The sequence below is a fragment of the Lycorma delicatula genome, chromosome 2, assembly GCF_047948215.1.
Source record: "Lycorma delicatula isolate Av1 chromosome 2, ASM4794821v1, whole genome shotgun sequence".
Lineage (NCBI taxonomy): Eukaryota > Metazoa > Arthropoda > Insecta > Hemiptera > Fulgoridae > Lycorma > Lycorma delicatula.
The window spans coordinates 160,438,953-160,458,475 of record NC_134456.1 but is presented as its reverse complement, the minus strand read 5'-3'; the positions used below and the strand labels follow the sequence as shown (position 1 = coordinate 160,458,475).

The 19,523-nt window shown below is 28.6% G+C and overlaps 1 protein-coding gene across 1 annotated transcript in view; it reads left to right on the top strand.

The window, feature by feature from the left end:
• The window catches only part of LOC142320292 (lachesin-like), a 339,547-nt gene that overhangs the window by 212,978 nt on the left and 107,046 nt on the right, over positions 1 to 19,523 (top strand). Inside the window, exon 5 of the mRNA XM_075358000.1 lies at positions 11,286 to 11,436. Coding sequence (XP_075214115.1) covers positions 11,286 to 11,436 — 151 coding nt within the window. The remainder of the gene's footprint in view (positions 1 to 11,285; positions 11,437 to 19,523) is intronic.

Genomic DNA, 19,523 nt, shown 5'->3' with positions numbered 1-19,523 from the left:
TTAAAATGTCACTCAAAATTTCTTGTTTAAATATTTGTTTTCTCGTGAATCAACTTTTATGCTAGGTTTTTAGTTTATAAATTTATTTTATGTATTTCAGCTATCATAAACAGAAAGATTGCAGTCTATCCAACACGAGACACCAGTCCCGTCTGAAAACAATATTCTAATCTTAACAAGTTTTTCATGCTGCACTTACATATATTTATACAAATAAAAATATAAATGTTCGTTTGTTCAAAATCTTAAATCTCCGAAAGTTCTTCACCGATTGCTTGAAACTTTTACACAACGTTGCATTCGAATACGCGCGTGTCTTTATATACCTATTATTTATATACCTAAGATGTCACTCCTGTGACATCTTAGACATCTCTTGGACGTAAAAGCAACGCACGCTATACTAAATAATTTACGATTTTATTTCGTTTCCGATATTTTTGTCCGCTACAGACTAAAAAAACTACTGGACCGATTTACGCGCGGGGAAAAAAGGGAGAAAGGGAAGAATCGGAAAAGGGAAGAAGGTAAAGAGGCAAGAAGGGAAAAATGGGAAAATGGGGAAAAGGAAATGGAAAGAGGAAGAAAAAAAAAGGTAGAAATGGGGAAAGATGAGGGGAAAATGAAACAAATGAAAGATAAATGGGGGAAGGAAAGGTAAAGGGAGAGGAAAAGGGAAAGCGGTAAAGGAAAGAGAAAACTGAGAAAGAAAAGGGAATATGGCAAAATTTAATCGGGGAAAAGGGGGAAATGAATGGGTTGAAAAAAGGAAAACTGAGAAAGTGTAAAAGGGAAAAAAGAAAGGAAAAATTTTGTGAAGTTCCGTAATGTTCATTTTGTTAATGTTTTATTAAACATTAAAGTGTGTTAATTTAATTTGTATGCAATAGCGATATATGCATTGCCGGGTCTGCTAGTATATATATATATATATATATATACACGATGAATAATATGATTTATTGTTACATCATTTGCAACACAATATACTGTGCCTGATCACCATGGCTCATGTCTACTCACAGAAGCAGGTTATATTTAGTCTTGCAAGCGATAAATAATCTTCACACTTTATATATACATCAAAGCCACAGGAAGACTTAGAAAGTCTTTTAAAGTGACAAATTAATGTAACGCTTTCTGTTGCCCAAAAATACACATTACATCCACTCAGCAAGAACTAAACCCACTTACTAAATATATTATAAAAATTATATTTATTAATAGATTTATAATTCATCCTATGCGAGATGAATTATTGTATTTTTTGGTGTTATATTTTTCAAGTTTTATTTATTATATGAATGTTTTTATGTACACATCTTTTTGTTGGTATAAATAATAAATAAAAATAAGTAATATTGCATAGAGTAATATATCTGTCACAGTAATTAAAAAATTCTTATTTATAAACAAATCTAACAAATGTAATTTTAAAGCGGATAAAGGCAATTCTGTTAATGTTAAAAGTTATTCTAATAAAGAAATCAATAAAGTGTATTCCGTTGATTGATAGCAGGCTTAAACGTATGTTAACAACGGTATGAGTCTTAAATAATCGAGAAATGGAAACGCATTACAAAAGAGTCACAGAACAAAGAAAGTATTTTAACCGCGAAAAATTTCGGTATTAAGATTTCAACGGAAATATACATCCCTGACCATCCCTGAATCCACTTGTGACTAGTTTTGGCGTGACGTCTGTACGTATGTATGTATGTGCGTACTTATGTATCTCGCATAACTCAAAAACGATTAGCCGTAGAATGTTGAAATTTTGGATTTAGTACTGTTGTAACATCTAGTTGTGCACCTTCCCTTTTGATTACAATCTACTTGACCGAAAAAGTCCAAAATCCCCAAAAAATGTATTTTGGACTTTTTTTAAACTGCAGTAATAAGCTCTCATTGAGAGATTTTCAACGATATATCATAAGTGGTACTTATTTTCATTGGTTCCAGAGTTGTAGCCAAATAAAACTTTAATTAATGAAATATTTTGACCTTACAAGGGGAAGGCAAATCGGTTGCATTCGACTTCATTTCCTTCTTTTTTTTTTAGTTTTTTTTAAATTTAAGTAAATTGATTTATTAATGATTATTAACCTGTGATTGTAAAAAAGTTTTACAATAAATAATAATTCAATAATAACAATATATAAAAAAGTGATCAAAGTTATTAGTGAAATAAAATTTATGTACTTTTAAAAATGTGTATATGTAATTTAATAGGCGTACAAGGAATTCATGTGGTGTCCAAATCAGATTTTTTAATAGTAAATTCGAAATTATTTTAACATATCTCCAGGAAGGTAGAAAAAAGTATATTAATCTTTAAAATGATTTTCAAATTTACTTTTAATTATTTTTGCTATTTTTTAATTAAGTTATAAATTGGCTTATTATGTTTTATGTGAATTATTATTTTGTATCCTTAATAATTTTATTTAATATTATAATATGTGTGTGTATACGCACGCGCGCGCGTGTGCGTGAATGTATATATATATATTTTTTTTATTTCTTTTTCCAATACTGTTTTTATGTATGTCGAACACATTGGTTTGAAAACGACATGGTTTTTCAATTCTCAAAAATTCAACATTATATGGAAACCTTAACTTTGTTCAGAGAAATAACAAATAATAATAATTAATAATAGTAATAATAATAAAATGAAAAATATCATTTTTTTTAAAAATATTAGCACTGTAAGTAAATATGTAAATATTGCAAATATTTTTTTTAAATGTACTAGGAAAAAATATTTGCATAATATTCGGGGTTTTTATTTTTTTTAAATATAAAGTTTAAAAATATATTCGTATTTAAATTCTTTTATTGCCAATAAATAACTTGGAAGTCTTAAAAATGAGTCGGTAATTTATTCAAAGCGGCAAGGAAAGTATAATCAGGTCCTTTGTTTTACGTTTTCAGGTCTGTTCTTTTTATTGAACTCTTGTGCTGATATATACGAAAACAGTATACTTTTAACTGCTTTGTTTTATATTCTTTATATTGTTTGTTTTTTTCTTATTAGTTTAACATTAATTGGAAATACTAACCGCACAATTAATAATCTTATGTCTACATGGAAACCCTAACGGAAAGGTTTAACATTACTTAAAGTTAATTAGTTTCAATCTACCCAGTGTATAATTTTGCAAATCCTAATGTAGAATTATTTTTAACCGGTTAAAATAATCTTCTGATAGATATAGATGATCATCTGGGAAGAGGTTATCAATAAATGGTTTGGATTTTGAGGTAGATAATAATTTAAGGTAATTTTGAGGTAATAGATAATTTTGAGGTAAAAATAATAAGAAGAGGAGAGAGCGAAGGATAATTATCTTTAGCTTTCTCCCTTCTGCGTCTTGAAATGAAGGCCAATATTTTGCATTGATATTTTTATCAGAAGATGATATTTCAACCTTATTTTATGATTGGTGAGATATGAATTAGGCAGCTGTTCTGATATCATTGACAGTAATTTTTTTTATTAATAAAACGCAGAAGTAAAATTTTATTTTATTTGTTTTCCAGAGACCGCGTAAAATCGAAAAGGGATTTTTTTGGTATCTATGCTATTTACTGTTTCTCTAAAATCTAAAAAATAGGTCGGTTTATAGAGAAGCATTTTTTAATAAAATATATGCTGGAGTTTTGTCAGTATGTTATGAAAAAATTATAAATTCCATTCCATATAATTTGTTGGAATAAATTAAAATTTTAAATAAATAATAAACTGGTCTATACTTTTATAAAAGAACTTTCAGAATGTTTTTTTTTCTTTTTTTTAGTGCAAATTAAACAAATTTTATGTTTGTAGTTCAAAGTGGTGTTCAGAAAATTATACTCACGAGTCCAGTTTTACAACAATTGCTTGCTTGTAAAGAAGTCTATTATACTCGGGGAAAATAAAAATATTTTGGGGGAAATAATTTTCCCCACGTTTATATAGTATAATCTATGTATAAAATTAATAAACCGTAAAACATGAATTAATAAGACAATGCAAAACCATTCTGAGCAATAAAATTTGCGAAATTAAATTAATTAATAAACGTGATTTCAAAGTTTCTCCTTAGACGTAAGTGAACTAACATTATTATATTTCTTGAGTTATTAAATATTTTTATAATTTTCAATAACGTGAAAAGCATAAAACATTCTTCCTAACACTACAATAATTTTTTCTAATGAAAGCAAAAAATATAATAATGATAAAAAAACAGAACATAAAAAAGGAACGGATTTGAAAAACATATAAAACGTACGCACGTGTTTACACCGTTATTCACATCTGTGAATAATCTAAAACATAAACCAAAATGTTACTCGTTGAAATGAATTAATTAAAATCATAAAATTATTTTTAAACAGGCCAATTCTCGCTTTTATAATTAAAACGTTATATTTTTCTGTTTTTAAATGAATCGTAAAAATTACGCATTATTTTAGGTAATGGTTAATTTAAGTAAGCCTGCATGTAAAAGATTAAAATTATTCTGCTGACATTTAAAATGCAAGGGATATTACGTAGGATTAAACATTTTCTAATAAAGATTGATGTTAGAATTTCCACAACATACCAACTACAAATATATTCTTCCCGCATTCTAAACGGTTACTTTACTAGTTACCCTATGTCTTTGATGATGAGTTTTATGCTTAGTAACAATAGCAAAAATTGTGATTATTTTTTTTAAATAACGGTAGAAATTCAAACAAAGGCTTATCTTACTCCAAACCATTTTCTTTTCTCTAAATTATATAACTTTATTTTATCCAATTTTTTTCTTTAAAAGTTGAATAAAACTTAGAAAAATTTCCCGTTACGACTAAATTAATATAATTTTCTTTTAAGTTTTAAATATGGAAAAGAGTGGTTAAAAATGATAATTTTCTTTTAAATTAAAAATTTCTGTGTTCTGTTAAGGTAATATGCGTGTAATAATTTAACTGTAATTACGTTTGCATAAGTGATTGATACTTTTCTTCATTAACCTAAGCATTAAATATACAAAAATCTTCTCAAAAAATACTTTTTTTAATTACCTCAAACAGAAATTCTGTCTTCCCCATCAGTCGTAATGAAATAAATTCGTAATCTATTGAAAATGTATAATTATTTTAATGCATTATTTTTTTGTATCTCTTTCTCTGTTTCCTAATAATAACTTTCAGTCCCTACTATTTTTTTCATTTATATAATAAAAAGTTTTGACCGAAATATCTATTACTTGAAAAATTTGCCGGTAAACATTCTGTCTTTGATAAACAAAGTCCAGATTGGAAGAAGCCGATGACTAAAGACTACATATTAAGAAAATAATTCGGTATATTTTTAGAATGTTTTTCTCTTTTTCACGCAGGTAAAAGGAGTTACGATCAAAAGAGCAAATTTTCTTCAATCTTTTAGTATTTTAAATTAATGAGATTAAATAACATAATTTAAAAAGTAGTAACTGGGAAATAAAATAATAATACCGCCCGTTTTTTACCTCTGTATGAAAAAAAATTAACTCAGCATCAATTGTATAACACTAACAGCTCTATTCATTTATTATAACAATGAATATTATGATAGAGTATTTATGTTATGTAAGATATTTATGTAAAAGTGAAATATATTGACACGCTATTTTGGAAAGAAATTCCGGTTAACTTTACATACTGTTAAATAAGTATTCTCTTATTATGATAAGCTACAAAATAATATATTATGTTTTTTAATAGTCCTGTTAATATTTTTTGGCATTTTTAATGTCAGAAATAGTCATCAATAAAGAATGCACTAAGAAATTCATTTTTAATGAGAAACCAAATAGATAATAAATGAACATATTTTTTTTTTTTTAAATAACATCATTTTGGTTTTAGTCATTTTTGAGTATTTAATTCAATGGCTATAGCATCACGACTTTTTTCTATTATGTATCCAATTGACGTTATTTCTGAAACTTATTTTTCAGTTAAGTAAACACGTGTTTTGAATATGGTCCAAGTATTATATTTAAAATGCGGTTGTTTGAACAGTGATTTGTTTGAATATTTATATAAGTAATTATCTTACCCAAATAATCTCATTTAAAAAAAAAAAATTAATAAACAACGTTTCTACTTGGGAGTTTGAAGAATTAAACGTAACAAAAAAATACAGTGAAACGCTATTAATGTGCCTTATCAACATTTTTAGCCAAATGTGAATGAATTTAAAATAAATAAAATTTAATTTCATTTTACGAGAAAGTACCTTCTTCTAAAGTGTCAGGGTAGAAATACCACAGTTTTAACATTTATTAAGTATTATAGAATAAAATTCAATTTTTTTTTCAAGTAGTTCATAATGCATTTCATTTTTAGGAATTTAAAAATAATTTTAATGATGTTTCTGTGTAGAATTCCTTCACATAGAATCCAATCTGTAATTTTTAAAAAAATTTTATACATTAAATAAATTTCATACAAATCATTATCTTCAATTAAGCTGTATTTTGTGCGTGAGGGTATATGTTTGGACCAGTTTAATAAAAAAATATTTATGATAACTGGATAGAACAACAATTATGATCGATAAAAAAATATTTTCTAGAATATTGAATAAATACACAGTTTATACTAAATGAAATCTTAAAAGTAATTATTTTAAACAAATAAATTCATTATGCGTTTAGTTTAAATTTCTTTTCATATTTTATTTTACCTTAAAAATTACTAAAATTGCTGTTGTAATTAAAAATATTTCTTAATGTTATGATGACAGTAAAGTTAGTAGAGTGTTTTACAAATCTGAAGTACTTAAAAACAGATTCTTAGACACTTAAGTGTCTAACAAACTTTGAAGATTTTAATGAAACCTAGAGTAGGAGGTTAAGATACTTTGAAATAACTATAAAATTTCCAACATCTTTCCCATTTTAGAATCAAAAGCTACTACTTACAGTATTACACAATATTGTATTATATTACATAAACAAAAAGGCCACCCAGAATTTTGATATTGTGGCTCACATTAGTTTAGAAAACATAGTTTTGCTACCCTTAATCTGTCTGTATCTGATCTTTAAGCTATAGTTTATATAAAAAAAAACAATATGAACTATTTTAATAAAATGTTATATACACATTTATTGATACATATTATAATATAATAATGGTGGCAATTTTAATTCTTTATAAATTAATACATTATTATTTATAAATATGCTGAAAAATTGAACATTTCATTGTGAAGAAAAGTAAAAATCATCTTTTTTAATGTAATTCCAAACAATTGAGATGCAGCAGACATTATTCAGCAAGTTGATTCTCAAATTACAAGACAGAAAATAGTCTATTTCAAGAAATAAATCTAAATGTATTTGCACTTCTATATGAATGCATGAGTGTGTGTGCATGTGTGTTTTTTATGCTGGCTTTTATTTTGCATAATATAGATTTTCATATATGTTATTTATAGGAGTAGTTTAGATATTAAAGGAACTGATTCTATTTAAAATAGTTATAATATTCTATTTTAATTTTTTTTTAAATAGAATAGCCATGAGGCATTATCAAGTGAATACTAAGATGTTGGGAATTTTTGAAAATTTTATTAGCTCAGTAAGAAATAGTATCTTGGAAAAATAAAATATTCTTAACTTTTTTGGAACTTATTTTTTTCTATGAATGACATGATGGAAGAATTTAAAAACTTAAGAAAAAGCTAGATTAAGTTAAAAACTAAAGGGAATGTTTTTAATAAAAGTGCTTCAACTATCAAGAAAAAAATAATAAAACCCATGGGAGTTCTGAAATTTGACCACATTTTACATTCTTTCTGCTGCAAAAGAACTAAATAAAAAACTGCTAGTACAGACAAATGGCTCTAATGTCTAAAGCAGGCTACTAGAAAAATCAATGCCCCCACATATGAACATGTATCAATTGGTAAAAACGATTGAATCTTTGGCCAATTAGAACAGCCACATATGAACAGATATAGGTTACAATATATCTCATTCCACTATCAATAAGTTCAATATAAACATAAAAATTTTGTACCACATACTTCTAGCCATCACTGTAAAATGGAAAATCATACAAAGGCTGTTAGGGTCAATCAAAGGATTGTTATGAAACAAACAGATGACTTTTACAAACAATTTTATAAACAGTGTTTATTATAAACAGATTAGTAATCTGTATTGTAATTTACCTGATTGTATTTTATATTCTGGTCAGTACCTGAATATAAATTAACTTTATACAAACAGCTTCTACATACAGCTTCCACAAACTACAAGAACAAACACCAAGAAATAAGCTTCATAGCACAGGAATGTCTAGATGATCTAGAATATATCGTAATGAAGAACAATAGAATACTTCAACTAGTGTTACAAGTAATAAAATATCATGTAGCATAATTTATATCAACAGAAGACAGTAGGAAAAAGAAGAACCAGAAGGAGAAAGATCAAGGAAGTGGAAGTGGAACCTACAGATTTAATATAGGAATAAAGCTGAAGTAGATGTTAATCAGCAACAAAATCAAAAACACACTCACAACAAATTGAAAAAAGCTTGACCTAATTCACACAGCATTTAAAAAAATAGATTTAATATCTCGGTCTTTTTGAGCATTACAAACAAACAAAACTCTACATTAAACATAAAGGACAAGTGATAACAAAGCAGAAAAAATACCAGACTGAGAACACACAGGAAATAAAACAAGACACCTAACTATAGATTCAAACTAAATGAAAAGAAATTAAAACATTACAAAATATGGAATATGAGAAGCAGATGAATTAAAATAGAGCAATTAGCTACAGGGAGTGGAAGTTCCAAGTATAAACAAAAATATTAAAGTTATAAAAAACAAAACCACTTAACAAGAAAATCAGATACTCATAAATCAAAAGAAACTCAATCAAACAAACCAAATAGCACTATAAAGAAACATAAAAAATCAAATAGAAACATGAGGAACATTACAACAACTAAAAATTTCAAAAATATTCATTACCACAGACAAAATTAGAAAACCAATAGCCGTATTACAGAACTAGAAAATATTAAGCATTAACACTATTCCAAACATTTGGTTAAATACTTGTAAATTAATATCCGCTTTCTCAAAATTTGCTACAGTATTAAATCGAATTAAAACCAACCTCTTACAGTAATGCAAGGGGCAATATTTAAAAAATTTAATAAAATTATTTAACCATCCTTACTACATACTTTCCAATCAGCTGTCTGCAAACTTTTTAAAATGATCTTACAAAAAAATTGGTGACACATAACAGAAAACAATATAATATACAAATAACAGAAAGGATATTGAACAGAAACCAGAGAATATAAGGCCCTACTAATAATGGAAACAAAAAAGATTTTGTCAGTAGGTAAATTTAAAATTAATCCCACAGTCAAAGGAAAAAAAATAAGCAAGATTTTATATTTAAAGATAAGGATGTAGAATATTTACAGACACTTAGATTAGAAATAGAGATTATGAACAGAACGTTCAGTGAAAACAAACTTAAACAGAAATACATAAAGTGGTTATTAAAAATTATTAATAGAGAACTGATACTGAGAAATAAAACAAAAGTTATCATCATATATACCGAATCTCAGATACCTGTTCGTATTAATTAAATTGAATAAAACTAGATATTAATACTCTAATTCATTACAATTCTGTAAATAGGTTTGTTACACTCTTTGAGCAGAATAAATGAAGTAAGAGGTTCATAGATATCAGAAATATGAATTGCCATAGATAGTAATTGATGAAAATATTTTGTAGAAAGAGAAAGAGACTAATAATATTAACAAGCAATAGAAGATACAGATACATTAGTTACGCTCATTACACTAAGAAGTTAGACATATAATAATAAAGACATTACTAACACTAAATACAGAAAGAAATGGGAGTAAGAAATTATGTATAGATAACATCCACATTGCTTAGATCAACCACATTTAGACAAACAATCATTAACTCTTGGCTACAAAAGTAGTATAAAAATGAAACAGAATTAGTTATATTACCAATTCAGGATTAAACAATAAATACAAGGTAATACAATACACCATCAAAGTATATAGAACTCCAAAGGAAAAATAAAGTTTATGTAAACAAAAATAGAAATAATTGTCAAGTTACAGAAGAATTTAATGTACTAACAAACAAAGGAAGTATCAGAAGAGGTTACAATGTAGCCAAACAGCCAAAAATTGTACATGAAACACAAGTTAACAAGTAGATAAATGTACACTACCCAATCAATATTTATCACAGAAGATACTGGAAAACAAAAGCCACAAGTTATATTTGAACAAAAGCATCAAATCAGATAAAAATACACCCGAAAACAAACCAGATATTAGATTTAGATATAAACCAACAAATAGAAATACCTAATCAGTACGCAATAGAAAGCAGAAAAAATAGAAGGAAATATTGAAATCTACTCACAAATATCAGAAGAAATTGAAGTAATGTGACATCAAGAACAAACTGGAAATTGGCTCAATCATCATCGCAAATACTGAAATCACATCAAAATACCTTTGATGCTCATAACATTACATGCTATATTCACTCCAAACACAATAAGTATTTGCAGAAATTATTCATACTAGATACTTCTTGTTCAATCAAGTGAAATTTTCTCGTACACATTCAGAACAATCTGAATAAACACTATACTTAGTACTTCTTTCCATTATGGCTGGGAAAATCAGAAATTCTCTATTTTTCAAGATTTATTACAGAAAAAAAATTATTTTTATTTCAAATAGTTTTCTTCGAATAGCACAGAATATTCTTATTATAATTATTTTGATCTGGGATTTATAATATCTAGGATCAGGATATTTGAAAACATTTGAAAAAATGAGATAAATGCTAATAAAAATAATTTGATAAACATTCTAGAATTTTTTTATTTTTTCTTGTTTAATTAGGTATCTTTTAATAAATAAAATAATATTTAATATCAAAGGGGTTAATAACAATTTTCAGATTTTAATTATGGAATGATAAATTTAAAGCTGTATGATAAGCCCAGAATGTTCGCCACAATTGTTGCTAATTTGTCCCCTCTCTAATAGATCCAGTGAAGTAAATAATTCTTCCTCAAATATATGTCGAGAGTAAAATAAATATTTCAATTTAAGATGTATTTAAGTAAAATTTCAGTTTCATTATTTTATAAAATTACTTTTCATTTAAATTTCCCTAAAAAATTTAATAAAGTTCCCTTTTACTGAAACAGGATGACTCGCTACCAAATGGTGACAAAAAGATTCAAGGTTTTTCAATTACTCTGGATAAGGTTGACAGACATCAGGCTGGTGTGTACCAGTGCACTGCATCAAATGGAGTAGGAGATCCTGTCACTATAGACATGCAACTTAACGTACTGTGTAAGTATTTCATTTATATATCTTGTTTTATTTATTCTAAATAATGCATGTCATCTTATATGTGCTACATCACTAGTCTGCTTACATCAAATCATTACATCATTGAGGTTTATATCCTAAAAACTTTAGTGACAAATCTTCATGTAAATTATTTTTAAAAACACATTTTTTCTAAAACTTTTTTTGCCCGTGAATTTCTTATTTTCAGTTGAATAGGCATACGATAAATCCTGCTAAAACCATTTTAAACTAGCTCAACTTTATTATAATATATTTGGTGTAACTGCCTGTGAACTGATAAGGGGATTCTTATTTCTATCCTTAATAGTTTGCTAATATTTTGGGAGCCATTTTAACAAATATCTGATGTACCTATAAGGTAGGGCTGAGACTTTGTCAACCTAAATACAAAAAAGAGTACTTTTTTTTTCCTATGTGCAAATATAAATATATAGTAGAAACAAGAAATAGCAATTTTCCCTCAGATATCATGAAAATATTATAGTTAATGTGCAAAAAAACTACAAATATTTAATAAATATAGTATAATTAATATTCACTAAACTGCAGGAAAAAACAAACAGAAATCAGGATGATATAATACTAATTCTTGATTATTTTAATTGTTCAAATTTTACTGTAGCTGAAATTTTACCCATTTCTAAATAATTATTAGAGTAAATTGGTCTTCAATGCTCCAAAAATATTTAGTGTGAATAAACTCTCATTTCCTAAAGTTCTGTTATTTTTTGTCAGATGTATTCCCTTAGGAAATTCATAACCATTTATAGGAATACGTACACAGCAGTGTCAGGGCCAACTGGCATTACATCTTCCATCATTATATATGAGGTACCCTTAAAAGGTAAATTCTGCTATCTAGAATATCAGGAAGTGATATTTTCTGTTGACTGTGGATCAAAGAAATAGAAACTGCCTGTTTTATTTTAATTGGGATGAATCAGTGTTTGTTCGTTTGTAATATAAATATTGTTACAAATAATAAAACAGTTATTCAGTTTATTTTTACAAAAAATGTGTGATAGTTTTCTCTTACAAATGAGAAAGATCAGCATATACAAACTTAAGTCTGCAGATCTTTTAATCATCGCTTATTAATCAGCACCTATATTTTTCCTATTTACAAAGGAATTATGTAATATTTGATTATTATCTACACTTTATTGCTGAGAAAATGAAACTTAATTATTTTAAAAAAAAGCATACATAGAAAACCGAGTAGAATTAGAAGTATAATTACTATCATCTTACAGCTCAAAATATAACAAAATGCCTTTAACAAATATCAAAGGATTCAGTTGTAAAAGGATTTTTGGTAAATCTCCTTTGTTTAAAAAAATTCCTTCCAAATGTCTACATCAATCCAACTTTAATTACTGTTCATTAACATTTTTTCAACATAAATAATATACTTTCTTGATTCAATAATAACTCAGTAACTAATTTTGTCTATATTTCATTGTATAAATGAATAGGCAATAATATCAATATTATTAACTTATAAAGTTTGTTTAATATGAACAAGTAAAGAACTACTTGTTATGAACTTTACTAGTTATGAACTAGTAAAGAAACTTTTTGTAACCACAAAGAGCTAATATTTTATTTAATATCAGAATTTTCCCATAACCTTTATCGTCTAACTTCTCCATTGCCTCCCCACACACCCCTTTAACAATATTAAATGTGACTATTCCCCCCTCACAATAAATTACACTGATAAATATAATTTTTGTTTCCTAATATGTGATACATGATTTTATTCTGTTTTCTGATGCTGTAAACAGGTATGAACTCAGAATCTTTCTATCACCCACCATTTTTGAAAAATTTTTAAGTTTTAATTAAAGGATTTTTTACGTTTTTCAACATATAGCAACATTTTAAGCACCTATATTGTATTTTGTTAGCTCATTTTTTATTGTTTAACTTTGTTAACATAATTTGTAAGCTATAAATAAACAATACTAGACAAAGAATTAAATCTTATCATAGTCACACATTATGACATCATATCTATTACTAAGAGTGAGCCTTCGTGGACAAGATTAATCATTTCTGTGCAGGTTAAAACATGCTGCTGTAAACATAGTTGTGTTGTTTGTATTAAGCACTGGATTAAAAATGAATTAATTTTGTTCATCATATTGCTGTCTTAAGTTTGTTAATAGTGCAATGTTATAATGCCTCAAAATAGTGTAGTGATGTGTGTAGCCTTTTGTTATGTGTGTGGTGAGTTTACCGTAAAATCAAATAGAAAAAATTACACCTTTAATTAAAAAAACAAATACAGTATAAAACTGGTGAACAGGATGAGACATGGGCTCCTCATATAGTATGCACTAATTGTTCTCTATATTTAAGAGAACAAGTGAAAGATACACGGAAGGCTTTGCTATTTGGTGAACCTATGGTTTGGCTCAAAGGATCATGTAACCGATTGTTACTTTTGTTTAACAAGTGTGTCTGGAATTTCTAAAAAATCTAAACATACTGTAAAATATCCTTCATTGCAATCTGCAATCAGGCCTGTACCTCACAGTGAAATTATTCCAGTTCCTGAGTTATCAGTGAATGTATGTTTCAAAAGCAGCACTGAAGAATCAGACATTACTGAAAAAGACAAAAATGACGATTTTGATTTTAAATTATCTTCCAATAAGCCACATCTTATATCACAAGATGAGTTAAATGACTTGGTTTGGGATTTAAATTTATCAAAAAATAAAGCTGAACTGTTAGGATCAAATTTCAGGCTTTCGAAACCGATAAAAAGAACATTCTCAGTACTTTATTGGTGAAAATAATTTGGTTTATTGCACAAATATTGATGAGCTTATGTTGCACTTTGGGCAAGTTCATAAACGTGAGGACTGGCGCCTTTTCATAAATTCGTCCGAGTATAGTTTAAAAGTGGTTCTACTATACAACGTTAACGCGATTACTATACACGTATACGCGATTGGTATCCTTCGATACCAATCGCTTAGGGTATTAATTTGAAAGAGACGTACGATGTGATGAAAGATGTTCTTGAAAAAATAAATTATAAAAAAACATAGCTGGAACGTATGTAGTGTTGTTGGTCCTTAATTAAGAGAGTTGGTCAAAGATGACGTATTTAACTCAATGTTAAATAATATAATAATAATAGTAATAAGTGTAGTTTAGGATTCATTTAAAGATGTTTACAAAAGTTTTCTAGGCAAACAAAAATCCGACAATTACCACGATATTCTTAATCAACTTCTTACTCCATACAGAGCTGTGGGATGTAATATGTCTTTGAAAATACATTTCCTCCACTCACATCTAGATGTTTTCCAACATCGGAGACGTAAGTGACGAACACGATGAACGTTTCCACCAAGACATTTCGGTGATGGAAAGCCGCTAAAAAGAGAAATGTAATACTAACATGCTAGCCGATTACTGTTTGACAATTCGGGATTGCCTGAGGCTATTTATAAAAGAAAAGCATCAGTGAAATCATGCTAAAAAGGTATGACCATGCAAAATTCTACATTTTACAGATTTTAGCTATATTTTCCCTTATTTTTTTTGAAGCGTAATTTATTTAAAACTAAGGGTGATAGAAAAATTGTATTTACAGATCTATAATGTAAGCAAAAAAGCAATTCAAGAAATGGTATCACAATTACAGAAACATTAAATTTGTTTTTTTCTTTTGTCTATCAGTGTTATTTTAATACAATTATTTATAACATTTAATCCTAAATTTTGGTTGATAGTGTATGCATGTTTTTTGATTTCAATTCCTTAATTCATACTCTGATTATCAATGTAGCACAAGTTCAGAGATTACTCATTCCATTTACACTGCTTTAACTTATCGATTACTTTTTTGCTTAACTTTTTTCTATTTTACTTATTTTATATCAGGGAGAATGCTGGTTGGATTTTTTTTTTCTTTTAATTGACTGCTTTGATTACAGACTATCATTAACATTATGCTATTCATTCTCCAAGTTGTTGCAACCAAAGTTCATTATGTTATCCACGTACTCAAGTAAATTTATGGATATTGTAATGCATTTAACTAAAGACGTGATATTTGTAGTATATTTTTTTGTAAAGATCAGAATAAAAGATTTTGTGGTACTTATCGGTTATACAAGACCCCTACTGAAATCCAATTGTTTTTTGCGTTTTAATTGTTCTAGTAAATTTTCATCATTTATCTATTAGTTTATTATTTATGATATGAATTTAAAAGTATAAGATAATAATTATATATAAATTTTGTACGCAACTGTGCACGATAAAACCTTCCTAATAACGATCATTTGTTTCTGGACTAATGATTTAGTTTATCATTTTATAGTGTGTTCATTCGATTTATCTTTACCTGTAATGCTGTATAAAAATATAAAACGAAAATTTGGGAATTACCGAATTCTAAGTAGCAAGCTATTTAGAATTCGGTAATTCCCAAAATTTCATTTGCAATTTTCAGTGCAATTTTTCCAAGCGCAAAGCCCTATTACCGGGAATGAAATTATGTGAAAACCAACACAATTGTAACCTGTATTTTGAACCATACGCGTACTGGAGGTGCACAACTAAAAACTGTAGTAAAAACATATCCGTACGATTCGGAAAATAGATTGAGGGAGGATGAAAATGATAAAAAACATTAATCCAACTAAAAAATAGAAAAAAATAAATTATAAAAAAAGAGCTTATTCACCTTAATTTTAAATTTCAAAATGAAAAAAATAAATAAATAAACAAAAACAAAAAAAAAAACAAAAAGATCCTTCGGTTCCTAACAGCATTAAGTTTCTTGTATTGATGGACGGAACAGATGACCAGTTTGAAATGGTGCCAACGACATCTCGATATTTGTTACGAAACTACGGTTAAATGGTGTACGTATTGTCGAGAAATATCTATATCAGCCATGGAACGAATTTCATGTAAAAAAAACAAACTGTCAATCATACGTACAGCTTTGTAAATCCTCCGGACGGAACCCATACACAAATATCGAGCGGTTATGGGGCTCATCGACGTGGCGAAATAAGAAACATAGGGGTATGTCAAATCACAATTTGTCATTTAGCGAGATTTTTATGGGGACAAAATACTGATGCAACTGGCACTGATACTTTGAGGGATTCTTACACAAAATTAGTGTCTACTGAATGTAATGTCTCTACTGAAATTAGTGTCTGAATTATGTCTACTGAAATTCGTCTCACCTAGTAATGTAAAATATCTATAATTTATATATTTAACGTTAATTAAACGAGGTTAGCGAAGCGAGCGCAGGTTATGTTCGGTTAGCTTATTTTGATATACATGCGCGATTCGTCATTACACGGAATCAACATAATTTAATCAAACATAACATGCGCTCGCTAACCTCGACTGTTAAGGTTAAAAATAAAAATTATATATAAGTTTTATCGTGTCGAGTTGCGTACAAAAGTTATGTATATTATCTTATACTTTTAAATTCATATAAATAATAAACTAAGAGATAAATGATGCAAATTAACTAGAAAAAGTAAAACGCAAAAAGCAATTAGATTTCAGTAGGGTTCCCGTATAACTGATAAGGCCCGATTTTTTTATTTAATTAATTCTTATGAGTGTTCCAATACAAATTTCATTTCATTTGTTGTTTTATTATAACTAATTTCTATATTGCATATACTGAAGGTTCCTTCCATTATTTCCTATATACAAGGACCTTGATAATAAGATTTTCATATAAAAAAACTAAACATATATTACATACCACAAAATAAAACGTATTCATATTCAGTAAAATTTAAGAGCGGTCTTCGATGTCTGGTTAATATTATGTTAAGAGAAGTTTTAATATCATTTGTAATATTGATTTTAGAAAACTTTTGTTAATTAAGTATCAGAAAATCAAGAGTCAATCAATTAGAGATAGCAGCCCTAGGCGTTTAAAAATGAAAATAGACGGTATTGAACAAAAGAGTTGATTAGCGTGGAATGAGACTTTGAGCAGTTCCAAGGCGAAGATAAGTGAACGCAAAATAGATAAGAAGCATGAAGCTAAAGTAAAAATTGCAAAAAATCCCCATGCAGAGAACTGAGAAAATAGAGAAAAATTTTGCAAAAAAATTATTTAGGAAAAATAAAAATGGAGCCACCAAAGGGCGGCTTTTAAATGAGAGGGCGAGAATTTTAGCCGTTTCGCAAGTATTAGCGGGCAGTGCAACAAGTCCCGACTCTGATGTACTACTGACCGCAGAATCTGAGACGGTATCGTTAGATGTCGGTAGCAAAGGATCCTCCGTGCTTTACTGTAGAGGATCGGATGATTCCATCACGCTTGAAACTGGTGAATACTTAAGATTTTTCAACGGTCTTTATATTGAGACAGCTAACGACATCCAGTCGCAGAAAATTCTTGGATTAAACAAAATAGGTGAAATTACTGAACATATCGAGCCTCACAGAACTCTCAATACCTCAAAGGGAGTTGTGGTTTGTCGAAACATTCTAAATTGTTCTGAGCGGGAAATTGTGTAGGAGTAGTTCACACAGGAAATAATAGAGCCGATGGCTGAACATGAGAATAGATGGGAATGTACATTCTGCGATGCAGAACCTTTTGTCTCTCATGTCTTCACCTTTAATAGATATTCCTGCCGGAGAAAGTGCGCGATAGTATACACCATCTGGATGGTCGAGCTTTCGTGCTGCAATCCATATAGCTAGCGATTCATCTTCCAGCCATTAGACCATACTGGTTCGATGTGAGAACCCTCAGACATGTAAGTATGATAAAGAAACACATGAAGGAAAACCATCCAAGTATCCTCCCACTTGTGTCAACTGCAAAGGACAACATTTATGTCATTTATGTGATAAAGAAACTGTCCTGTTCACAAAGGTGAAGCAGCTGTATAGGAAGTTAAAACCTTACAGAAGGTCAGCAATTTTGAAGATAAAAATATTGTAAAAATCCAAAAACCTTGGGAAATAACACCATAAGTTTAGCGTAGCTCCCTTACGGAGGCTTTAAAGCCTTGTTCTTTCAAGTGGTCTCACAACCTAAACCACAGAGACTACTATAAATGGTGACTGTTTCATCCCTTTCCGAAACAGCGTAAAAGTGATTCCCTTATTGGGTATCTCTTCTTGAACGTTAGGCCATGCCCGTCCTCGTCTACTGTTTCTATAGCCTCCCACTCGGAGGCAATATGGTACATTGGGAGATAACTTAATTTTAGAGCTGAAGAAGTTCAATGGTTGGAAAAGAAGAGAAAAAAGGTTAACCAATGGGCAAACCACGAAGTTAACTGCTTAATATAAAGTAGACAATTCTTCAATGGAATATCAATAGATGTTTATCTATGCTTGGTACATGATGTGGGCCCAATTTGTATGCATCTACAAGAAAAACTTTTTCACTGAGATGTAAATTTCAACTTAGAAAGATATAATATTTAACGGCAAGAACAATCGCCTAATGTGTGTTAGAGATAGAGTAGCAATATTACCGTCAGCTAGAGTCGCATTGGAACGGTTGAAATAATAAATACAAACCTGCAAGTGGTTACAATCAGAATGAAGTGACCGCTGCAGATCACTCTACCTGCAGCATATGCTTGCCGAATTTCGACTGGAAGGAGGATAAAATAATGCAATTAATTGCTCAGCTTCCCCCACCCATACTACTAATGGGTGACTTCAATATACACAATCCTATTTGGCGATCGGATCAAACAGATCCCCGGGAAGAGAATTAGAAAAGTTCCTTTTAAATTCAGCTTTGTTTTTTAAATGATAGCAAGGATCGACTTACTGTATGATGTAACTTTTATAACTGCACCTACTGCAGCGAAATATTCTTTCAAGACCTTCACGGAAGAGACCACTTTCCGGTGTAAATTACAATTGATGCTACAAGAAAATTTTATCCCGTGTCAAAAAGATGGTTGTTTGATAAGGCAGATTTGATAAGCTTCACTGGTGATAAGGAAATAATTAGAGTTATCGAAAGTGATGTCGACTATATAACTAATGCTATATTTGAGTCGGCATCAAGATATATTCCC